Source organism: Papaver somniferum, chromosome 2, assembly GCF_003573695.1.
Source record: "Papaver somniferum cultivar HN1 chromosome 2, ASM357369v1, whole genome shotgun sequence".
NCBI classification, from domain to species: Eukaryota; Viridiplantae; Streptophyta; class Magnoliopsida; order Ranunculales; family Papaveraceae; genus Papaver; species Papaver somniferum.
Window position 1 is genome coordinate 161,017,659 of NC_039359.1, and position 25,768 is coordinate 161,043,426.

Sequence of the window (25,768 nt, forward strand, 5' to 3'; positions counted from 1 at the left end):
TAATTAAGTTAATGTTTCTAATGTTGGAAATTGTACAAAGGACAAAATAGGATAGAGGATGGATATGTATGAAATCAAAGTTTTTTCTTATTCTAAGAGAAACCCACTCCTCCGCCTATATATTAGGGACGGAGGTAGTAATACATAAGAAGGTTTTTATTTTGCCTGTAGATTAAAAATGCAAGCACAGATGAGGACTTTTTTATCTTTTTAGATTATAAACATAACAGAGGATCCACGTACAATTTATATGGACACTATACTACAAGATTTCCACCAATTTTTCTTTAGATTTCAAATAGCAATGAATTTGGAATTGATATTTCGATGATACATTTCTCTTATTAAACTCTAGATTATTACCAAAAATGAATACAATTCAAGATACCAAACCTCACCATCTTAGCGATTTTAATTTTGAGTGATTTTTGAAGTAGTAGATAATAGTATTATACGCCTCGATGGTATTATTACGTAAAATGGTTTTTATGTTGTTAATCGATCAAAAATGCAGGAATAAGGCCGGTCCATATGGGAAAGGCAATGCCCCAAGTTTGTCACGTCTGCACCCACTACAGGCATGACAAAGTGGCAACCAGACTTGGCTAAGTGCCGCTTAATTAGGCGAGGTTTTATCTCTACCGAGTGGTGGAGTCTCGACCGCTCGGTTGGCAATTGACCGAGCGACTTAGTGTCAGCAGTCAGCGGTAAAGATTCGACCGCCCGGTGTAGACTACACCGCTTAGTATATCTGATCCAACGACCATACCCCTATAAATACCCAATTCCAATTTCATTTCAAGTCACACCTTCTCTACTCTTCTCACTTCGCATATTTGTGATAATCTAACACAAATTTCATCATCCAACTCCCGTCTTCTCTACAATTCACTACTATTGTGTAATTTTTTTAATATGGATTCTCAAATGAACAAGCAACAAAATTAAGGATGCAAAATTTATCATAGCCGAAGATGAAAGTATTTGCAGAAACTATGTGTACTTTATACAAGTTAGTATAAATGGTGCCCAACGACCAAGTAACAAATTGTGGATAACATATTTCATAAATTTTGTGAAGAAACAATGAACAACAACGTTCGTGATGCTTTGTGAAGAAACAATAAATATCAGCGTTCGTGATGCAAATGGATTGTCGGGTCGCTACGTTACAACTAACGCCCAGGTTGCCTTGTATGTTGCCGCTATATAATGCAAGTTGTTTGTGGTCGAGCGAGCGCTCTTGTCGATGTTGATGTGGAACGAAAGTGTCGAAATGATTGGCACCATAAGCATGGGAAAAAAATTCTTATGAAAGTTGTTATCATATTTTGAAAGTGTTGCCTAAATATAATCCAGACGTGTTGGAAAATTTGCAGCATGTACCTAAAAAGTCCCATACATTTCTTCTCCTTCAACACCAAGTTCTCAACCATCTCCATCATCTCAACCCCCTCCAGATAATCCATTTTCTTCACCATAACCATAAAAAACCAAAATTCCAACTTGAATCTCAATGCTGCGATTAAAAGAGAACAGTTAGGAAGAAACAATGCAAGATCGACGACAAAAGCTGCACAAGAAAGAGAAGCAACTGAAGTTTTTTTTTTTGGAAACTTTTATGGATTATCAGAAGACCGTCGAAAAATAGACATCAGTTGACTGAAAATTCATGAATAGGGAGATGAAAAAACATCTTCAAACTCATAAGAATTTGGAAGATTTGGAAGAAAAACGTAATAAGAGAAATTTGAAGGTCAATATGAAGATGATGATGATGATGAATCAAAACACAATGAAGTAGAACTACTTCATTAATTAATGTATCATCTTTAATTTTAATTAAAATGTAATAGTTAATTTGTTTATTATGAATGAAGTCGTAGTAGTTTTGCATTACTTGGATTTCGAATTACATAAATGGTTTGCATGAAAAAGCACATAAAATTAAAATCAAACAACATTTTAGTAAAACTTAAACTTGAAAACATCTCATTAAAACTAACCAACAACCCATTAAAAATTAACATCCCATATGAGTTATGAGAAACTCCTTAAGAATTTGGAAATGTGCTTCGTATTCAAAAAAATTTCCTTTCCATCTTTGCCATTCGTCTCGAGCTCGCACTCCCATGTCAACATTGGTTTTACCTCTAAGCCAATATCGATTGACAATCAGTCTCTTATCTATAAATCCACAACTTCTTTTTTTAAAGGTCATGATACGACAAAACAAAGCATTCTAATCCCGGTTATGAGGATTACACGTGTCTGCGCAGAAGGTTTCATGAATTTTATTCCGATAACTCATACTGGGTAAACCATTCATTCATCGTTCTTCACCTCTCTTTGGATAGTATATTACGTAGTTTCTACAAAGAGATAAATTTTTATTTTCAGTAAAGCTAGGATCATCCATGAATTACCCAGAAAGTACAGAAAATCTTGAATGAAGGTGTAATTTTGAAATGGTTGAATTGGTAGGTATATGTAGGGATTTTGGTGATAGAGTCTAGGTGGCTCGGTGCCTTATAAGTCGTTCGATTAAGTGAAAACATAAACTAGAACCTTAAACGATTTAAATAATATGGTGGTTTAACCATAAATTTGAAATTTGAAACTATTCGAACAATTTCAAAACTAAAAAAATAAAATTACAACAATTTAAAAAATAAATTAATCAAACATTAATCCATTCGCCCTCATGTTCTTCTAGACTCAACCGACATATTTACTTTCCGATCGTCCGTTAACCCGTCATACAAAAATTTGTTCTCAATGTAACTAGTCATTTGCGCATAGTTCCTTGCAGGAAATCCTCTTTCTGGTTGAACCTCGGGCCTCAAATTTTCATCTCCATAGTTATCCCAATCCCTATTACAACGAGTTTTATGAATTACCATGTTATGCATAATTATGCAAGTGAGCGTAGTTTTATGTTTTCACGAGCACTTAGACCATGATAAGGCCCACAAATGATGGAACTTACGCTTCAGAATTACAAAATTTCGTTCCGCATCCTTCTTCATTTATCTACTATTAAAATACGTGTATGGATGACCCAATTCGCCGAAAGGGGGCTGACGGTAACATTGAGCTAAAGTTGACCATTTTAGATAGATTCTATATGCAAGATAATACCCATGAGTGTAACGATGACCCTTGATAATGAAATTTACTTACATTCCTGGAATCCCCTTTCCTGATTTTGCTTTAATCTTTCTCTAACATCTACATCACTTGGTTTTCGTAAATAGGTTAGACCAAAATGATTGATCATTGCTTCGCAAATTGTATGCAGTTGTTTCACCCATACGAAGGTACACATCGTTAGGATCGGGAGGTTTGCCATAACTTAAAACCTTTAAGGCCGAAATGAGCTTTTGACTATGACCTCTAATATTCATTGCATCATACTGATAATTAAATTGAGGTTCTACCTGTCAAATCTCACCAATAATCTTTAATACCAAATGCCAGGAAAAACAGAATCGACGTTGGAAATCTTGATCAGAAAACACACAATTGGAAAGAAAATAATCTATCATCAGCTTCTCGTGGAATTCTTCCCTTTGTTGATACTTATATCTTCTTGTGAATACTTCTCTTGGCTCTGGATCTAGGTATCTGCCCAGATGAATATAGCGGCATCATAGTGTTGATTAGTTATCTATCTTCATCTAACTCACCATCCATTTGTCGCATCACCTGAACGAGCATTCACTGTTATTATGATTCAAATCGATCCATACGAATACGTACCTCTTCATCAGAAGAATCCATTGATTATGAAGCTTAAAATAAGTAAACCGAGGATTAAGATATAAATGAACAAGATGATAGTGTAATTTATGAAAAACGAGATGTGATTAATTTGAATTTAGTAGGGTGAATATATAGAGTGAGATGTGGAAAATAACCACTAGACCATTATCTACTAAAGATGGAGTCTCCACCGAATGATTTAGGCTAAACAACCAGTGATAAATACTCGACCGCCAGTGGTATACTCTCTATCATTTGATAAAGACTCCATCGATTAACAATATTACCATATTGGCGCGACCAGTTCGTCACTCATGGTGTATGAGTGAGTTAGCCACCTCCACCAGAACCGGCCTAATAAGAAATTTTCTATCTTTTCGGATTTTGCAGATATTTAACACGAGCCAAAATCTGTTCACACTTCTCTAACGAGTGTATATTTCACATATTCTTCTGATTGGTTGATTATTTAACTGATGACCCCATTACCTTCTATGTTTAGAATCATGACCCTCATTACACAACTCCCTAAATTAAATCAAGGATAGAGATTGAAATGTAAAATATACACTCGTTAAGGAGTGTGCACCAATTGGAATTGTAATATGACACATGGCACGGTGTGCCATTAAACCCTACTTATCCGGTGAAAAATCGAAACTCAAAACAGAAACTCCTCTTAATCAAGAATTAGATGACAATGATTAATAATTATCCAGATAAGGTTATTTATCAAGGGTATTTAGGTAACACACCCACTAACGTCAAAAACCATGAAAATGAGGTATAGACTCTTTTAGAGTAATCTTCTCCGAGAGAAAAAGAAAAGAAAAACCCTAATTTTCTATCTGTCTCAGTGTTCTACACAGCTGTCCATTTAATAATGAGAGAACCTTTTTTTAGAGTCTAAACATCTAATCTTTTAGGGTTCAATTATTGTAAAGAAAAAGAAAAGAAGTTGTTGTTGGTGGTGATGTTGATATGCAGTAGTTATTAAGAATTTTCTTGATGTTTTTAGAGTTCTAGAAGTAGATTAATTCCAAATTAATCTATCAATGCTTTCAAGGAACCAAATCTATTCATATAATTTTGTCAATTTCTTCTAAACTTAAAAGTAGGGAATTATGTACCAAAATAGAAGCGTAAGTTATTAAAATAGCTTGATATGTAGAGTTTTCAATAGATTCTGCTATTAATTTGAGTAAAGTTTGGATCTGTTCAGAAAATTTTTGAGCTCAATTTCAGAACCAGGTTTCTTATGTTCAATAATTTCAAGTGACTAGGGTTTTGGTAATTTGGGGCTTCATTTCTAGGGGTTTCAGTAGATTCTGATGTTAATTTGATTAAATTTAGGATCTTTTTAAGTTTTTTAGCTAGGGTTTTGGATTTAGAGATTTGGGGCTTTCTTTTAAATTTTTGTAAATAATTTTTATGTAAGGTTCAAAAGGGTTTTTTTCTTTCTCTTTTCTTTGATGACTTTGAAGAGTATAATTAGAGACGTGAAAGGAGAATTTGGAAGTATGTCAAGGAGAGGATTTGATGTTAAGGGGTTGAAATCAAAATCACTACAGGTGGTTCAAGATGAAACCATACCAATTGATGCATTTAAACAAAGTTGTTGGGCCAATATGCCACCTGAACTATTGAGAGATGTGTTGATGAGAATTGAAGACTCCGAGTTTAAATGGCCACCGAGGAAATACGTTGTTGCTTGTGCTGGAGTTTGTAGAAATTGGAGAGAAATCACTAAGGAGATTGTATTGACACCTGAATTGTCTGGGAAGCTAACGTTTCCCATCTCCTTGAAACAGGTTTGAATTTCTTAAACCATAATTCTGAATTGATGTTTTGATTCAAAATAGCATTTGATAAGTTTTGTACTGCTAGACTTGCACATCTGAGGCTCGATTATAAGCTAAAATAACTTTTGTAGCTTGTATGATTTTGACCTTCTTCAAGTGTCAATTCCACGGAAGTTAACTCGGCTAGACCTTCTTGTTATGCAATTGGTATTTCTGTGTGAGGATTAGGGACATGTTTTAGCTCCATCCACCTCTAATTAAGTAGTGCCTCTCGTCATGTTATCATGCATTTGTTGTTGATATTCATTGAGAATTGTCATGTGGCATGGGGATTGATTGCCCTATATTGTCCGCCATCTCCATTTTACACACTCTCTCTATCTCTCTCAAGATGTTGTTTCTGTTCTTTGCAGCCTGGTCCAAGAGAGACAATAATCCAGTGTTTCATCAAACGCAACAGGACGGCCCAAACATATCATCTTTACCTTGGATTGACTCCAGGTGAGGCGTGCAATCTTTGTTTCTCTTGGTGGACAACCTTACTTTTTTTTTTTTGGTTTGTTAAGGTGTTAATTTTAAGTTCTTTTGAGAAATAGATTCTCTTAGCTGATGTAGAGTGGTTAAAAGATAGATTTCCCCCGTTACAGATTTGTTTATCCCATTCTGGGTTTAACATTTACCATCGTTCATCGCAGCGCTGACTGACAACGGCAAGTTCCTTCTTGCTGCTCGTAAGGCTCGTCGCACTACTTGCACGGACTACATCATCTCTATAGATGCAGATGACATGTCTAAGGGGAGCGGTACCTACATTGGGAAGTTAAGGTAAAGTGCAACTTGCTAGTCATGGTCTGTCTTTTACGTATGGACCTAGTTTCACTCACTTTTGCTTTTTTGACAGATCAAACTTTTTGGGGACTAAGTTTACAGTCTATGATAGCCAGCCTCCTTATGCTGTAGCCATGGTATCGAAAAGCCGCTCCAATAGGCTAGTGGGCTCTAAACAAGTTACACCGAGAGTCCCTGTTGGCAACTACCCAGTAGCACACATTGCATATGAGTTGAATGTTCTGGGATCCAGGTAAGGGAACTTCATTGAATTATGACTGCCATTTTTCTTTTTTCTTCTCGTAGGAATTAATACTGTGTTTTTGTTACTACCTTCACCAATAGTAGACTCACCCCTCTCCATTTTTTGTGGGTCTAGGGGTCCACGGAGGATGCATTGTGTAATGGATGGAATCCCTGCCACATCAATAGAACCAGGTGGAACAGCCCCCACGCAGACTGAATTCCCACTTAGCAACCTTGAGTCCTTCCCAATGTTACCATTTTTCCGGTCTAAATCATCTGCCCAAAAGGAGATTTCTGTATCAGGTCCTCTGGTCGATCAGAAAGAAGGGTTTTTGGTGTTAAAGAACAAGTCGCCTAGGTGGCATGAGCAACTTCAATGCTGGTGTCTGAACTTTCGTGGCCGGGTGACAGTTGCTTCCGTGAAGAATTTTCAGTTGGTTGCTTCTCCAGAGAATGGACCCTCTGGACCAGAACATGAGAAGGTCCTGCTTCAGTTCGGCAAAGTTGGAAAGGACTTGTTCACTATGGATTATCAGTATCCAGTTTCAGCTTTCCAGGCATTTGCCATCTGCCTTAGCAGTTTTGACACCAAGATTGCCTGTGAATAACCCGAAAAGTAAAAGGTATGAATTTCCTTTCTAGAAGTTGAAACTGTCATTCTTCCAGAACTGGTGGTAAGAACAACATTTTGCAGCTGAGAGTTATGAAGGAATATTTTTGCAACACATCCTTTGTGTAGTGTCTACAACGGCAATGTTGTTCTAGTCTCGCAGTACTTCCTTTGTTAACTTATTTTATTTGTTTTATGCAGGCAATGTTTTGTACCATCTTCAAAGGGTGTCAGTGATTATTGCTCCCAGAGGTGGCGATGTGCACGGTGAAAGCTGGCAAGGAAAGGGTACAAAAGCAGTTAAACTTAGTAGGTTTACTCCCCGCGTCAGCTATCTATGTATTACTATTTATTCGTGACATTTGTGTACATAAACTACTTGAATTTCGAAGAAAAAGATGTAACATGTTAAATCCTTCAAGATCATGCTCGTTCCAATTGAATTTTCTCCCGTGTTCACATTGTTTGTGGAGTTGCAATTGATTGAAGGATGCCATGATCGTCAATCTGACTTTTAAGGGGTTTGAGAAGCTGGCTCTGCGAGCCGAACCTTTTATAACGAGGTTTCTGTTTAAGCTTCAGTAAGAACCAAAAAGAAGAAAACAAAAATCCGAGGTCTAAGAAAATTTGGGTATAAAATGCTGACTAAATTTCAGTAGGTTGCAAGCTTAAATTGACCAAAACTTCATTCATGTAGTTTGTTATAATTACAAATAAAGAGACTGGAAACAAGAGGAAAAGAAAGAGCCATCTCAAAGCCACCAATTCTTGGCAATTAGATTAGTGAGCCTACACTTGTTTTGTTGATTTTTTTTTCTTCTGATATTGTAGTTGTCTTGCAGTGTAGTTATACTTATTGACTCTGCGCCACTGCATTCGCCAGTTTAGTTCCTTGCAAATTAAACATGATTTTTGGTAGAGGCAGAGCAAAACGTGATTCAGGGATAGCAAAACCGTAGTCCAAGTCGATACATTTTTTTATTATTTTCTGTCGACTAAGTTTCCCTTATCAGACGCATTTAGCATTGCTCTTTGAGAGTTGGACCATACGCCATCCTAAAAAGATTTTTCTAAACAGGAAATACGGGAACCACATTCTTTAAGTCATGCTACTTCAAGCAATTCAGACGAACAATTGAAAGTAAAGTTGCCTACTTAACTAAGATTACTAAATAAAGTTCTTTCAGGCTCAGCAAACAATAACAATATCTTGATGGTACAAAATGTTGATGATCTTTCTTGTCGGTACAAATGAACCAAAATTCCTACCAATGACCAGTAGTTAATTGTCAATAACTTGTCTCAAGAGAAAAATATCTCAATCAAAAAGGAGAAGATTGGGAAAAGAGAGAGAACCGGTCCGAGTCACGCTCTACAAACCGGCGATCAACTCGGCGACTTTTTTCATCCTTCATTTCATCATTTTCTGTGTCAATCCTCATTAATTCAGGTGTTTTTCCTTGATTCAATTCTTGTTTTTGTCATATTTCTTATGATTACCAACCATTAATTCAGGTGGATTCATGGATTCTGGTCTGAAATCCACCTGTTCAGATGAATCTCATTTAGATACATCAAAACCTAATTTAGATATGTCTTCGTTAAAAGTTCCATCAATAGAATTGCCTGATGATTTGTTTGAAGATGCTTTAAATTCATGGAGATTTTCACTAATAGGAAGATTAAATTTACAAGATATCAAATTCGTAAATGCTGCTGTTATTTTACGACAACAATGGAAGTTAACTGGGGAATGTAAACTCATTCCATTGGGAAGAGGTTTTTTTACAATTAAGTTGGACAATGAACTTGATTGTAAAACCATCAAAGCTGGTCAATGGGAAGTCCTAAATCAGATTTTACAAGTAACAAATTGGGTATCAAATTTCAGACCATCTAATCAGCGCACTTCTAAAGCTCAAGTTTGGGTTCGTTTTCCTGGTTTGGGTTTAGAGTTCTGGAAGGAAACTATATTATTCAAGATATGTAAAGAGATTGGAACACCTATCAAGATTAATACTGCTACAGCAAATTGTGAATCTGGTTATTATGCAAATATTTTGGTTGAGATGGATTTCGCTCAACCAATTCCTAACAAAATATGGATTGGCACCAAATATGGGGGTTTCTTTCAAAATATTTCAATTCCAATCATTCCAAAGTACTGTCATCATTGCAAGATTATTGGCCACTCAACTCTAGATTGTCGGATTGGGAAAACCAAAAGTAACACTGAAGGTAGTGCTCCACAGAAGACTAAAGTAAGTGTAGAATCTCCTCACACACCTTTTGATATCTGTGATAGATCAGAAGTTGAAAATTCTCCATCTAAGGTACACGCTAGTACCTCCACTTTAAGTCATAATCTACAGTTAACAAAAGACTCACTAGTCACTAATATTACAACTCCAACAACACAGCAAAACTCCAGTACTATCAATCCTAATCTAGTAGGAGGAAGATTTAATGTGTTGAACTCTGATGATTACAAAGAAGAGAAGGTTATGGGTAAATAAGATTCTACAGTTGAGATAGCTCCACCACAATTAATGCAAATTGCTGAGGTTACAGAACTTGAAAACAATGTTGTTAAGTTTATTGATGCTGGCACAGGAAAGGTAACTTCACAACCTGTTCCTTTCACTACTTGGTATTCAGTAGTTAAAACTGCAGAAAAGAAGAATTTAAGTTCATCTACTTTGAGTAATACTTCAAATACACAAGCTAGTCCTGTTTCAAAGAATGCAAATGAAGTTGTTAAGAATGTCATTCCAGGTAATAATTCTGGTGCAAAATTTGATAATCCAGTTGCTCATAAATATACTTTTAGAAGAAACATTGGTAAAGGAGGTCCAAAAAACTCCAAACCAAACCATGAAAATTCTCTTTTGGAACTTAAGGGGCCTAAGAAGACTTAGGGCTCAACAAAAGTTACATGCTTTAGTTAATCAATTTAATCCTTCTCTTGTTTGGATTGCTGAACCAAAAATTAAGTGCTCCTCTTCTTTCTGTAGTAAACTAAATTTACCTGTTATGCAATATATGGTAATTCACAATGAAACTAATGATCACAAAATCAATACATGGTTATTCTGGAGTAGATCAATTGTTGCTCCTACCGTTGTCTCTATTACAAGCCAAATGATTACAGTGGCTGCGGGTGAGGTGTTAGTATCTGGTGTGCATGCTCATGTTAATGTTGTCCAAAAAAGGTATTTATGGTATGAAATGCAAGCTATTAGTGAACTCAAAAAACCTTGGGCTGTGTTAGGTGATTTTAATGCAATTATATCCATGGAAGAAAAAGTGGGTGGTAGAGATCCTTCAAGAAGATCAATGATTGACTTTAATGATTGTTTAAATGCATGTGAATTAATGCAAGCTCCAAAAATTGGTCTAGATTTTTCTTGGTCTAATTGTCAGCAAGGTAGCAAGAGAATTTTATGTAATCTTGATAGAGTGGTTTTCAACATGAAGTGGCTACAAATACATGGTGATTGGGGGTACAAGGTGGGTCTCAAAATTGCTTCTGATCATGCACCATTATTAGGTGGTTGTGCAAGTGTTCCAAAACCAAAGAATGTTCCTCTAAGATTTCAAAAAATGTGGTTAGAGCACCCCACATTCATGAAAGTTGTACAAAATAGTTGGGAAGAACAAGTACACGGTGATGCTGCCTATATTTTTTATGAAAAAACTCAAAAATCCCAAGCAAATTCTTAGAGAATGGAATTGGAAGGTATTTGGTGATGTTAATGTGCAACTTTAAGAAGCAGAAAACAATGTTAAAGTTAAAATGCAAATTTCAGATTCCAATCCTCATGATCATCATGCCTTGGATGATTTGGTCACAGCTCAAAATGAATTTAATTCAAAAGAAGTTCAATATAACACAATGATGAAACAGAAATCCAGAATTAAGTGGGTAATGGAAGGCTCATCCAATACTAGTTTCTTTCACTCAAATGTTAAAATCAGGCAAACAAGAAATGCCATATGTGAATTGGAAGATGAAAATGGTAATTTGGTATCTGATCAAACAAGAATTACTAAAATTTTAGTGGATTTTTTTGAGCATAAATTTCAAGCTCAAAATGTGGTTGTTAATGATTCTATTCTTGATGTCATACCTAACGTTATTACCGAAGATGATCAATTCATGCTTGAATTCATTCCAGAAGCAGAAGAAATAAAAGCAGCAGTGTTTGGAATGGATGGAGATAGTGCTCCTGGACCAGATAGTTTCTCATGAATGTTTTACAAAGCTTGCTGGGAAATTATTCAACATGACTTCATCGGAGCTGTTCAATACTGTTAGAGAAGGAAGTACATACCTAAAGGTTTAAATTCTAACTTCTTGACTTTATTACCTAAAATTCAAGGTGCAAAAAAGCCCAATCAATTTAGACCAATTGGTCATAGTAATTTTAGTTTTAAAGTTTTCACCAAAATCATTTCTCTAAGAATAGCTAGTCTTATGCATAATTTAGTATCTCCTCAACAAGTTGCATACATTAAGTGTAGAAGCATTCATGAGCAAATCCTTTTAGCCTCTGAATTAGTTAATGAGATGAAAAAGAAAGAAGAGAAGCTTGAAACTTGATATATCTCAAGCATGTTATTCAGTAAGATGGGATTTCTCATTTAAAGTTCTTCAAAAATATGGTTTTTCTGTGGATTGGTGTCAATGGTTGAAAGTGCTTTTATCATCTGCCAAAATTTCTGTCATGGTCAATGGTGGACCAAATGGCTTCTTCTCTATGCACAGGGGATTCAAACAAGGCGATCCATTATCTCCAATTTTGTTTGTATTAATGGAGGAAGTTTTAAGCAAAGGTCTAACAAAGTTGGTGGAAACAAACAAGTTACAGCCAATGGTGACAAGAAATGGTATTGCTCCTACACACTTGCTTTTTGCAGATGATATTTTCCTCTTCAGTAATGGTTGAAAAAGAAGCATACTCAATCTCTTAAAATTTCTTGAAGACTATCAGAATTGCTCAATCTCTTTTATAGATGGATGTTCTAATATTAGAAAAGCTCAGATAGCAGACATGTTACAAACGAAACTAACTTCTTTCCCAGACAAATATATGGGTGTCATCATTCATCCAGGAAGAATCAAAACTGCAACTTTATGGCCCATGGTTGAAATGATGCAAGAATACTTGGCAGTTTGGAAAGGAAAACTTTTGTCTTTTCATGATATATTGATATTAATTAAACATGTGCTAAGTAGCATTCCTATATACAACATGGCTGTATAAAAATGGCCATCTTCAGTTCTCAAGGAATGTGAAAAAATTATGAGGAATTTTCTGTGGTCAGGTGATGTTGAAGTTAAAAAATCCAAAACCATTTCTTGGAGAAGAGTATGTATACCTTTTGCTGAAGGAGGTTTGGGGATTAGAAGATTATCAGATGTTAGTAAAGCATTGTTGATGAAAATGACGTGGAAGCTTATAAATTCTAAGGAAGAATGGTCATTGTTTCTTTCAGTTAAGTTCAGAGATAAAAATGGGCGATGGATACATCAATGGAAATTGTCTTCTATGTGGCCTGATTTAAAATGGGCATGCAATCTCTTAAAAGTGATGTCAGATGGCTTTTAGGCAATGAAGAATGTATTTCAGTGTGGTTTGATCTTTGGACTGGTGACTGTCCAATAATTGATAGAATTGGTTTTACTGATTATGTAAATCATAGTATGCATATGAAAGTCAAGGACTTAATACAAGATAATGAATGGATCATTCCCATTGAATTACAAGGTTTCGTTCACTGTCCATTACCAAATATAAATGGTAATCAAGATGAAATGATCTGGAGTAGTGATATTAAGGGGGCTTTTTCAACAACAGCAGCAGTTAACAAAATTAGACACAGGGAACCAAAAGTTCAGTGGCCTTCTAATATATGAAAACCTTTCATTCATCCCAGTATCTCAAGCAACATTTGGAAACTTCAACAAGGGATTTTTGTTGATGACCAGAAGAAAATTGATCAAGGCTATTCAATGGTATCTATGTGTTGTGTATGTAAACAAGATCAAGATAGTATGACTCATTTATTGTGGTTCCGAAGCTTCAGTTTGAAGATATGGCAATGGCTAGGTAATATTTTTAACTTTCCCAATCCTTCATCCTTTGATCATGTTATTCAGTGTGCTAAAAATCAAAGTCCTATTGTCAAAGAAATTTGGTTAGTGGCAGCTTTCTCTATGATTCAACAATTCTTGACTTTTTTAAGTTAAGTAACAGAGGTACTAAATTCACAGCTATTAGAGAATGTAATTGGTTTCTACCCAAGAGGATTTGTCTTATTTTGTTGTACTGGAACAACAATTGGGGATCCAGGTTTGGCAGGTTTTGGGATAATTTCCAGAGATCATAATTGCAATGTTATTGGCACTATTTCAGGAGGTCTGGGGGTAGCTTCAAGTTACATAGCTAAATCTCTTGCAGTGATATGGGCTATTGAATGGGATATTAAACTGCATTGTGTTAACATCATTATCAGGTCAGATTCAAAAACAGTAATTGAAGGCTTTCAAAAAGGATCAATTCCATGGTGCTTCAAACCTAGATGGCTTAAAAAATAGTGAAATACATAAATTCAACATTGAACATCAACAACAAGACTTATAATCCAATTCAAAGTCTATACTATGACCCCTCAAGGACCAAAACCTCCACATTACAAAACTAAATAATTGGCAGTACCCAGGCTTCATGAGACTAAGGATTAACATAGCTTTGTCCATGTTACAAGATACCTGTGATGTTGCAACATCTCTAACTCTTACTGATGACACAGGTACTTGCAGAGAGGCAAGAGGAGAGTCCCCAAGTAGGACCTCAAGAGAAATGCTAGAACTAAAAGGAGCAGACGCCGCTTTCCAATGGGCAACAGATCTAAGTGGATACAACATCGAATTCCGGTGCGATTCAGAACTAGTCCTGCTGCTAGTTGGAATGTATGCAAAGACTAAAGAACAAAAATTCAAAAACAGTGACTATTTTGGAAAATCGGATCACAAACTTACAAAATTTAATGCTGTCTTTCATTCTTGTAAACAGAGTTTGTAATTCCCTTGCGGCAAATATTTCAGTCTTTTGTAACAAAATCATTGTTGTAGGAAAATGGAAAGATGAATCATTAGCAAATATGATCAATCATATCAATACTAGATATAATCAGTGAACTGTATAAGTACCACATTTCTGGTTAAGAAATGTTGGCCTATTTTATTGAAGTTGTCTTATAAAAAAAAAAAACACCTAGATGGCTTAAAGCTAAATCTTGCTTAGCTCAAATATGGTATGAACATTGTTATAAAGAGATCAATTTCTCGGCTGAAGGCTTAGCTAAGAAGGGTGTAAAGTTGCAGATGGAAGAAGTTGAATTTCATATTGGCAGACCAGCAAACTTGATTAAAATAGAAATGCCAAATAGGAAATGTTATAGATTTTGTTAGTCAAACTTAGCCTTATGTAATTTTGGTATTTCTTCTTTGTAAAACATTTTAATTTTTCTGATATAATAAAAACTTGTGATTCAGCAAAAAAATAAAAAATAAAAAAAATAATAAAAAAAATAATGTCAATAACTTGAATTGATGGGTAAAGCTTATTTTTAAAACCACCCATAGTCAAATTAGTTTGACTAAAGTCAGTTTCAGCCTCAAATTTTTAGTTCACCGCCATCCAGATTGAAGTGTAATGTTATGGTAAATTTCTCAGATTGAAGGGCTCTGCAATTGCTCAACCTTTTTTCCCAACTTTTATGTCACCTGAACAATTGAGGGAAGTGTTGATGAGGATTGGCTTAAGCTGGTGAAAATATTCACTTCATTCATGTGGTTTCTATTATAATGAGAAATAAGAGGAAACAAGAAGAGCTATCTCAAAGCCACCAAAGTGTTCACAAGTTGAGTTACTGTTATAATGTGAAAAATATACACTTCCTTCCCGGTATTGTAATTCTCTTATTTAGGTTCAATCATACAGCTAGTGCTTGGCTACTTCGTAAATTGATCTATTTTGACATTTTGCCTTCTTTTTTACTCTTAGGAAGTAATTACACAGGATAATTGTTTTCTAGAATGTTGTTTCTGTTATCACCCTACTCTTGCGCAAAAATAACACACTTCATTACATGTAACCTTACCATTTACCAGCGAACTTCAACGTCAAAATATAACCAACTGTTGAAATTGTTTGACCTTTGAATATATTAGCATCGATCCCTCAAAGTTCAGACAATCTTTTCATGTGGGTTGTCGAATTATAATTTGATAATCTGTGGTTCTAAACGAACCGTGTCAAAAAAAACTAAGGGAAAACCGTCTCCTCAAATAATTTACATAACACAGAGTATGCATTCTGCAGGCGCACGGTACGTGCCCTTTATTTGTCTCCAGTTCTTTCTTACAGTTTCTCGATAAATTGAGCTTAAATTTACACTAATTTTCTCCTGCATCTTCTTCACCAGTACTTTCTTTCTATTATATATAAATTTACCCAGCAACAACTAGCAAGCTCAAACTCCTTTGAAGCTTTAGTTTGCGGGTTCTTTTTTTTGTGTGCAAATGGTAACACTGTTAGGTTCTTTCTATTATATATAAATTTCTCTCCACATACAATTTACATTTGTAATTCCTTGACATCTATATATACAGGAATTATGATATCTTACTTCTACTAAACTTCTTGCATTCTGAGATCCTTAACTGGTTTAGATACCAATATGGTTTCTTCTTTTTCATATGTCGGCATATCATCATGATGCAATTCAGGCTTGTTTAGGCTCCTGACAAACTCTGTGAATGACGAAAAGTGTTTTGGTGAGAAAAAATATGCCCCCATCCTCTGATACGTGAATGAATCTACTGCAGCTCCCTTTGAAAGGTTATGCTTGATCCTTTCAAAACCATTCAATGGCAGCATACCTGACGCCAACAAATTCTCACCAACATATTTTACCCCATGGTTCTCACAAGCAGTTCTGATCTGAGAAAGCAATAGTTCGGGACTTGAATATAATTCAGAAGGCTGGTGTTTATCGGATAAATCCATTCCTGGGAGGATAATCTTACAAGAATTTTTCGCAAAAAGTTCTGCAACTTGATTATAACCATCTCTTGAGTCTGAGTTGTAGAATCCTGCAGTCATTTCAGAAGGATGGGATTGAACTTTATACCAGTTGTGTACAAGTGGGACTTTTCCGGATATCGTGACAAGAGTGTTCCGGAAAATTGAGGAGGCAAGAGAGAGAAGACGATCTCCATGAGAGATGAGTTGGTTTGAATACCAGGACAGGAAGAAATCACCATAAGGAGTTTGCCATGAACCTCCATTCTCCTTGAAGAAAGTATTGGAGTTGGGAGATTGGTAGTAAGTTGGGGCATCATGTGGACCGCCAAGTCCCCAGTTAGGGTTTCCAGTTACTGCAGCATGCAGTTTGAGGTGGTCGAGCATGTGTTTGTCAAAGCACTGGAATTCTCCAACTCTAGAATCTTGTGTACTTGCTGAAGGACTAGACGGGTATCTGAGGTCACCATTTGGTCCTAAACCAATTGTGATGTCCTGAAAACGTGGCAAGACAGAAGTCAGTGTTAGAGAGAAAAGAGTTGGTAGCTATTCTAATTCTATATGGATGCTTACAGAATCTGTTGTGAGATTGAAAACCAAAGAATTACCGTGATAGTGGAACCCATGAAAGGTGAGAAAGACGATTTAAAGCTCTCAAGAAATCCTTGGTAAACTTCCATTGCAGTTTTTCCATTGAGCACTGGAAGATCATCAACAGCCAAAGACAAACACTCAGTGTAACGCCTTCCAGAGCGATCAGTGAAGTAGATATCAGGTTGTAATTCTCCAATACGAGATACCCATTCGGGTAACGGAATTGAAGGTTCTTTTAAGCCGTGGAAGCAAAGGGAAACACGTAACTTCAGACCCGCTTCTTGCACCATCTTTGCAAGAGCAACATAGCCTGACCAATTGTATTGACCCATTGTTTCCTTCTCAACTATACCCCACCAAATCGGAAACTCCACTCCTTCTAAACCCAAGAGCTTCAACGCCTTTAATCCAGCAGCAATTGCTCTTGCATGGTTGACAGAATTGCAGTCAGAGACTCCATCAAGAGGAAGTCCAACATACAGTTTTGGTCTTCCTTCCTGTGTAAACAAGGAAATGAACATTTTTTTTTTGTCAATATAAATTCAAATTTGTTGAATAAAATACGAACACATAGCTTCAGCACCTCCAATCACATTATCAAACGTATCATAATAGCACACAAAATGGTATACGCAAGAAATGAAGGAATGAATAAATCTGTATGGAGCACAATGTTGTACCACATTAACTCACCACATGCCGTGGCGGTTGATGTCTACATGCTATGGCAGCTAATGTAGTCAACTCTGATCCGTATTTCTTATTCCTCCTTTAAAGAAATGAAAGATTGGTTCTCCGGCTTTCATCTCAAATGAGATCAAGAATACGGAGTGAATAAATAGCTACACACACTCATGCCACATCCTATGCACATATCAACTGACACATCACGTGGTCAGCTAATGTGGTCAAATAATGTACTCCACAACATTGCTCGGGAAAAAATCAATGAGAAGTGCTGCCACACATAAATGTCAACTCTGACCCCTTTATTAGTTTTTCTTTTTTCCACTGAGAGTGAAGAGGTTCAAAACCAAGACTTATCGTATGTGAAAACTCAAAATCCAACGTGAAAAACAGAGTTCCTAGATCCTACTTTCGACAAAAATGGACATGGAAATTCTGTGTTCAGCACTCTTTACTCCCACACAAGGAAAAAGAACAATTAAGGGTTGAAGATCGAGGGTTGGATTTCTTTCTTAGCCGAAGCTGAACCTCACTATTTCATCACATCTTTATGAATGTATGGAAAAGACTAAAGCCACCTAGAGTCTACTAAAACATCTGAAGCAGAATACATTCCTCTTTTTTAACTGAAAACAGAACATCCTTCTTGATAAATGCAGTATCCTTCTCTAGTGTGAGCTATTCGTCCACAAATACCCCATGAACATCCTAATAGAGTGTGAGCTGTACATTAGGCATTCGACTTCACTGATAACAAGGAAATTTGCTTGACCTCGGGTGAAACTAAAGTAAGCTGTTGCTTGTGTATTTGTGGTAAAACTCAGAAACTCCTTAACTGTATTTGACCTTGATATTAAGTTATTATCTTCTGACCTTGATATTAAGTTATTATCTTCCAAAGGAGCAGGGCCAGCAGCAGGCACAATCCCTTCATTCTAAGTCAGATAAGAAAAAACTGTATTTGACCTTACTATAAAAGTAACAAATTGAAGTGGAAAAAAGTAAGTAAACAATGTTTTGGGGGCAAAAATGATTTATATCCCGCGGGTTGAATCACGCAGATTATACCGACAGATACAGTGGGGTGGGACCCACACTAAACCTACCCCTTGCTAAACCACCGGGTTGGGAGGGGTCCGACCCCACTGCGTCTGTCGGTATAACCCGCGGGATGTGTAGCAGTTCCGGTTTTCTGGGTGCATGTTCAATGACTAGATGAGCTGGAATGGGACAATTCAATATAGCTGAACAGAGTGAACAGAAAATTTCAGGCTATCTGGCAGACAGAAAACCCACAATGCTATTGATAGTATAAGATACAAACCAGTAGAGCCATGAGTATCCTGTGCCGTACTGCCGTTCTTTGACCAACTCCACCCACTTCCAAATATTTCAAGATAGTCATCCAACTTAGGTTTTGATCCAAAAAGGTCTCTCGTCTAGTATCGGAGTAGTGGCAGATGGAATTAATACCAGTATTCTAGACCCTGACTTTTACCGGCCTCTTATGGCAAACAGTAACCATAAGAGGAAAGTCAGGAGGGTGATTGCAGTCCCTATTGTAGCATTCATGGGTTCCTATAAGTTTTTACTGTGACTTGCATGCCTTGTGGACCCATATGGAGATGATCCAAAGGCTAATTTTTTGCAAAGAAGATCATCAAGCAGAAGTGTTCATCCTCGCTAAAAATCAGCCTTTAGATAATCTCCGCGTGAACCCCACAAGACTGGCAAATTGACTTAGTAAGCACTAAAAAGTTTGTTAAAAAGAAGTGTTTTTGGCTAAATTTTGAAAAATGTCTGCATTGAAATAAGAGTAAAAACCTGCACTATTTTCATGGTTAATATTTACAAATCTAGACATCAGAAAAATGTAATCAAAGCTTTATGAAAATTAGTTCAATGTCAAAATGACCGAACCTAACAATCTGTCTTTAAAGTCATCTTCTAAATCAATTTTTAAATCAAAAGTTGATTCACAAAAGGCAATGTTTAGTCACAGATAAGGTTACCGAATCAAGAAAAAGAAAAAAAGAGGCGCAGGTTAAGTACGAGGTTAATGATTTTAAACTAACACTCATTTTAACCATGATGACATTTGCTCCTAACATCCAATATACGGAAACTATGTAAAATCGACACCACAATCACACAGTAATTGAAACTTTTCCCATCAAACAATTTCAGCAGAGTATTTAATTCTCTCATTTTATGATTGTGTTGTCGGCTCTCTACATTATCAACAAGACATTTTGTGCTTATCAAAGCCCTAATCATGCTCTGATGTTCTACTAATATATAAATTCATGATAATCAAACAAAATTTAAACTTCGTATAAAGAAACTCAAGACAGCACTTACTGAGTTAGATTGTTTTCTAATGACTGTTTCTGTCTTCTCTGTCTCCGATTTGATAGCTCTCAAAGCTAATTGAACCTTACACGATCTTCTCCATCTCTTATTATCATTCATCATCAGACCATCAAAACAAATCCTATTTGTTTTGTTATTAAAGATTTGATTATTCATCAAATTACAAAACCCTAATTCACGAATCTCAACATCATTTTTCATGATTTTTGCTTGTGAACATCTCACTAATGAAATCTCCATATCTATCACAAGGAAAAAAAAGAAAGATTTAGTTTTTTTTTTTCTCTCAGAAAATCAAAATGAGAGCGAGGATGAAAAGTTTAGACGTGGTTATTTTATTTTGGGTTACTCGAATTTATAAAAGTTTTTCAAATTATTTGTAAGGCTTGAACAGCTTTGAAGTGACGGTTCAGGAAATGCTGTCCTCAAGAAAAAATGATTAGGCAAGAGTCAGGACACTTGTCAAACATGTGGATGCCGAATTTTTGGAGTGCACTGCTTTGTAAAATCTGAAGCAAAAACGAGAGGATGCCGTTGGACTTTGTCATAATAAAGTTTGGCGGTTTATTATTTCAGGTGAACAAACAAAAATGTAGTGGATGTATAAATACAAGGAAAGAAATTCTCGTGGACTAGGATTAGATAGATATGAGGTGTCACCGAAGCCATGATCGAGGTCTAGTAAAGCATAAAGTACACTGCTGAGTCAGATAAAGCACAATCCTAAGAGAATCCGGTTTAATCGAGTGCGACTTCGTGCAATTTTCTTAACGAGTATATATTTCACATTTCAATCTTTACTCTCGATTTAATTTAGGGAGTTATCTAACGAGGTTCGTGATTCTAAACATGGAGGATAATGGGGCCATCAGTTGAATAATCAACTAATCAGAAAAATATGTGAAATATACACTCGTTAGAGAAGTGTGAACAGATTTGGACTCAGTTTAATGCGAGGGCTCATAATTGAATTTTGCTGGCCTCTTGTCTTCCATCGCACAATTATTAGCCCTAATCTTATTTAGAATTTTTTTTTTGAGTTATGGTAGAACCGATCCTAACTTGATTTAGTTAGATATCATGGTAGAACCGGTCCCAATAAGCAAAAACGATTTCTATAAGTCATGTACACTTTAATGGCGTGTTTGGTTGGAAGGAATGAAATCAGTTTCCTGGGAATACACATTCCCATGTTTGGTAAATAAGGATTAGAGAGCGGTTAGGAATAGGATTCCCCAAAAGTAAAGGAATCCTAAACCCATGGAGGGTGGTGGGTTTAGGATTCCCCTCTTTTTGGAATATGATTCCTGGGAATAAAATTCCTTTCGCATTAACCAAACACACCATAAGGTTTGTGTGATTTGGAAATTCGGTTTGCATAATAAGAAAGTTTAAGGTGTCAACGCAGTAAGTAATTTGAACATGTGCTAAAATCTTATTTCTTAATTGTTCAAGGATATTCCTTGGTACTGAAGGTGAGATCCCAAACCGAATTTAGTAGAGAATCTTTTTGAGATTTTCGAAATTTATATGTTTTTTTTTGACCAACAATCAAAACATATCTCTAGAAATATATAATAGAACACCGCTACCACAGTGGGAAGGGCCGACCGAAGAAAAAATGAAACACTGCTGCAATTGGACCGTAAAACAAAATTTGTGTTTAAAGTGAAAGTATCACTTTTCATGAAACGGGCGGAGTACATCGTTTTATTAGTTGCAATGGAAAATTAGTTGATGCATAAACCAAAATATGGCTACATAATGTGTTATGCATCATTTGTGGTGGTTTGCATAATGGATATGAAATCAAATTTTGAAAATTGTGCCTAAAATGATAAACACCTCTGAATTTTTCGTAAAAACTTTAAATTTGATATTGTTGTTTGTACTCATTGCGTAGATCTCTTTAAAATATTTCCAACGAGACAAAATTTATAAAATTCCTAGGCACGGGTTTTTAGATATGTTATATTCTAGTTTGATTGCCAATTATACCCCTGAAAAAATATGATACATAAGGAATTATAATACAATTTGACTCTTATACCTATTTACCCTTCCTCTTTGGTTTATTTACGAAAATGTATAATACCTATTTTCCCTTCATCTTCAGTTTATTTACGAAAATGTCTAATACCTATTTTCTCTTCCTCTTCAGTTTATTTACGAAAACGTCTAAAAGAAAAAAAAGAAAAATTTGATTCAGAGGGGTATTTTTGGTTTTTCATCTGGGCCATTTCCAATCTTTTTGTGTCAAATGCTCACTTACATTTTACAAAAAGTGACCATATAGAAGGTCCTCCCTCCCTCGCTTCGCTCGCTTGGTCGGCCCAATTAGTTTATTGCTAGCTAATATTGAGTTGTCAATTGAAGTTTCGGTTATACAGTTGGATATTGATTGGAATTCATAAAACCGAATTTAGGTGCTTTATTGCATACCTTTTGAATATCTTCGGTTATGGAAATTCTTTGGTGTTCAAACTACCTTGGTCAATAAATAGTGAAGTTTGTTCTTCTTACAAACATATCCTGAGCCAGACAAACTTCATCGTTGATGTTTCTAGTGTAGCCGACTAAGTATTCTCATAATACTATCTTGGAGAGGAAAGTAACCTAATTAGGAGAAATCTTTTACGTCCACTATTGTAAAGACTTCTTTGGGATCAAAAAGCATCTACTAGCACTGTTGGTGGGAAACTAGAATCGTATTTTTATTTTAGTTTTTAATTATTGATTTGATTGACTAACGGTAGTTATCTCTTGATTTGCACCTAACTTGATTATTCTTGAAAACCTTCTCTTCTGACATAAGGTCACTCAAACGAGATCAAGAGTATAACATTGACTTGTGAACATCCACTGTTAACAGACTCCCTTAGTGCGTGATTGATCATAAGTCAGGAATCAAGTTTGTTATTGTGCAGGTACAGAAAACTATTAAAGATTGAAGACAAGAATATTTTTCGTATTGGTTTTGCATTTTCTTGATTTGCTTCATGCACAAACTTAATCGGTTGGGATACGAATATATCTGGTTAATCCTTTGATAGATTGATTATTGACTAGTCGTATTTAGATATACAAGCAATCATTTGGTGGTACTTTTCAGTATCCGAATATTGTAGTTCTGTTTGACTTGATTTGGTTAACTTGTTGAATCCAGATCTTGGAAGATCTAAAACCTAACATAAGAGGTTTATACTATTTTAATCAAGAAAAGTCTTTGTCACACTCAACATCATATATTTCTGATCTACTTTTTGAGATAGAAGAGTGGTTACCAAACATATTAGTCTTTTACTGTTTGGAAGAAGATCCAAAGGGTTGAGTTCTTAAAGTCTTCATAGAGACTGAAGCAACTTAAGATAGTGGACTCTATCTTAGGATTCACATGCGTCGGCCAGAATGGTTGTAAGCGCAGGGATACTGAGGAAACTAGGTAACTAGGGGTAGTTTACTTGGTCTCAACTACACAAAGTTGGTATTGTTTTTGTATAGCAGCTTAATTATGAGAGTATTCAAAACTGGACTAGATCCCATGGGTTTTCTGCATTTGTGGTTTCCTCGTGAACAAATTCTTGGTGTGTCATTTGCATTATAATTGTTTAGTTATAATAAAGTATAAAACATTGTACGTTAATCCAAAGCACTTGATAGTGATCCTATAGTATTGGTCTTGTACTGTAACTATTATCAAGTGATGATTACCTTTTGTTGTATTGTCTCAACTTTGTCCATAGACGGTCACACAAGGTATCATATTTATAGGTTGATATCGAAAATATTGTGATGTGCTTGGTACGCTCGTTATTTCAATTAATATATGATATACACTTTATTTGCAAAATAAAATAAAATATGCTAATGTTAATGTCATGTTTTTAAGATGAATATATCCTCATGATCCATTCTATAAAGCATATTGTGTAACATTGTTCTTTCTCAAGAAATGCGTGGTCTCTGATTTCTGATGGTTATTTATTTCTTCAAGATGCAACTATGACATATCAATACAACAGTAGATTCAAAAATGCTTACTAATTGTAAAGATGTCAAAACCTTGAGTATCATTTTCATTACAACATGGTCAGTCTGGAGAGACAGGTGTTTTAAACTCTTTCAAGGAAAAATTATTTATCTCTACTACCACTTTTAGGCTAGTAATCAAAGTTGTCTGGAAAAACAATTAATGCTCTTCTTCTTTAGGATAACATATAAATTGTTAGGGCTATAGCTGAACGTAATTCAGAACAAGGATCTTTTCATAATAGCCGTAGTAAAAATTTTCTTTGATGCTTCTTTTATTGAAGGAACTAATAATGTTAATACTGGCCTTTATTTGACTGATTCCACAAGAAACTATCAGGTTTGCAGAACAGTGACAGGACTAGCAAGAAGTGCAGAAGAAGTTGGAAGCTTGGCCATCTTTAAAGCAGCTAATTGTGCAATCATCAAAGGTATGGTTGAAATCTGCACATGCATTAATGCAATGACTTATGTTTGTTATTTGAAGACCAACCAGGTTAGGTGGTTAAGTAGTTCTATTCTAGGTGATTGTATTCATTTACCAAAGAACTTTAATTTATTTATTTCTAGTCCACCATGTTAAGAGAGCCTTTTTCCTGTTTATTAATGACAAATAAAGCAATCAAATTTTGTAGAAGGAATAACTCGTGTAGGGAATGGATAACCATTCTACCTCATTTGATTCAGACAATGTAACTTTGAAGTATTACTTATAAAATCTCTTTTCTCATCTAGAAAAAACAAGAATATAAAGTAGATGTATATCAAGTTGAAAATCCAACTATAAAAGTAAATACTTTAAATAAGTGGGCAAAGTAAAAAAAAATTATTTGAAATAAAAATAAATATTTTAAGGAAAACATTTTTTTTATATATATAATCACGTTTGAGTCTCTGATGACGCAATACTGCAGAATTTGACATGGAAGGTAGAGTTAGCTTTCCCCCCTTGCGACATAATCAACCCCCTATCCGCTTCCACTCACTTGGCTGGTTCCTCATGAGGCTCGTTGGTAGGCTAGCACGACAAACTGTTCAACTAATGTAGTACGTTGTTGGAGCTCAGCTTGTTGCTAGGCTTCCAACCATTTTCTTGTAAAAATACTCTTTATCCAATAATAATATTAATAATATTAAAACGGGTAGCTAGCTCAGCTGGTCATCCTCGTTGCTCAAAGGCCTGGTGCGCTCCAGGAGGTCCCAGGTTCGAGTCCCTAATGGCGCATTATTGCAGAGTTTAACATGGAAGGTAGAGTTAGCTTGCCCCCCTTGCGACATAATCAGTTCCCCTGTCCGCTTCGGCTCCCTTGGCTGGTTCCTCATGAGGCTCGCTGGTAGGCTAGCACGACAACCTGTTTAACTAATGTAGTAGTACGCTATTGGAGCTTAGCTTGTTAGGTTTCCAACTAGTTTCTTATAATAATACTCTTTATACAATAATAAAAATTTAATATTTTTTTTATAGATGTAATAATAATATTATCATAACTAAAAATAAAATATTTAAAACATAACATTCATTGTTCCAAAAAATATCTACAAAAGTTATAATGTACATAATTAAGTGATAACATAAGTACTATAAGCGGTTAACGTTGATCCACTCCACATTGTTATTCGAGAGTGTATTACAAGATTGTTTCTAGACCAGCTTCTATCTTTCGAAAGGGAATTCGTTGCAATTTGAGCAAACCCCTCTGGAATCAATCCGAGTCAAAGTAAGTTGAATTGAGGCGAGGGAA

At 35.6% G+C, this 25,768-nt stretch overlaps 3 protein-coding genes across 3 annotated transcripts; 2 read left to right on the forward strand and 1 right to left on the reverse strand.

Annotated features, from left to right (window-relative positions):
* The first annotated feature begins 4,545 nt into the window (after positions 1-4,545).
* Positions 4,546-7,694, forward strand: LOC113349582 (tubby-like F-box protein 3). Its single transcript, XM_026593555.1, has 6 exons — positions 4,546-5,576; positions 5,981-6,068; positions 6,263-6,392; positions 6,469-6,648; positions 6,775-7,264; positions 7,453-7,694. The coding sequence occupies exons 1-5, from the start codon at positions 5,238-5,240 to the stop codon at positions 7,247-7,249; spliced, it is 1,212 nt and encodes a 403-aa protein (XP_026449340.1). The 5' UTR covers positions 4,546-5,237; the 3' UTR covers positions 7,250-7,264; positions 7,453-7,694.
* Positions 7,695-8,774: 1,080 nt separating this feature from the next.
* Positions 8,775-9,767, forward strand: LOC113352357. Its single transcript, XM_026596183.1, has one exon. It carries the CDS (start codon positions 8,775-8,777, stop codon positions 9,765-9,767), a length of 993 nt encoding a protein of 330 aa, XP_026451968.1.
* A 5,818-nt stretch (positions 9,768-15,585) lies between these two features.
* Positions 15,586-20,334, reverse strand: LOC113349583 (inactive beta-amylase 9-like). The gene is made up of 3 exons (XM_026593556.1): positions 19,986-20,334; positions 16,952-17,434; positions 15,586-16,838 (listed from the first exon to the last, which is right to left on the reverse strand). The coding sequence occupies exons 1-3, from the start codon at positions 20,235-20,237 to the stop codon at positions 15,954-15,956; spliced, it is 1,620 nt and encodes a 539-aa protein (XP_026449341.1). The 5' UTR covers positions 20,238-20,334; the 3' UTR covers positions 15,586-15,953.
* Between the last annotated feature and the right edge of the window lie 5,434 nt (positions 20,335-25,768).

Coding starts and splice junctions, on each gene's coding strand:
- LOC113349582 (XM_026593555.1), top strand. CDS start 5,238: ATGACTTTGAAGAGTATAATTAGAGACGTGAAAGGAGAATTTGGAAGT. Junction 6,393..6,468: donor ACCTACATTGGGAAGTTAAG/GTAAAGTGCAAC, acceptor CTTTTTTGACAG/ATCAAACTTTTTGGGGACTA. Junction 6,649..6,774: donor TTGAATGTTCTGGGATCCAG/GTAAGGGAACTT, acceptor TTGTGGGTCTAG/GGGTCCACGGAGGATGCATT.
- LOC113352357 (XM_026596183.1), top strand. CDS start 8,775: ATGGATTCTGGTCTGAAATCCACCTGTTCAGATGAATCTCATTTAGAT.
- LOC113349583 (XM_026593556.1), bottom strand. CDS start 20,237: ATGGAGATTTCATTAGTGAGATGTTCACAAGCAAAAATCATGAAAAAT. Junction 17,435..19,985: donor TTAGAAAACAATCTAACTCA/GTAAGTGCTGTC, acceptor TTGTTTACACAG/GAAGGAAGACCAAAACTGTA. Junction 16,839..16,951: donor TCATGGGTTCCACTATCACG/GTAATTCTTTGG, acceptor CCACGTTTTCAG/GACATCACAATTGGTTTAGG.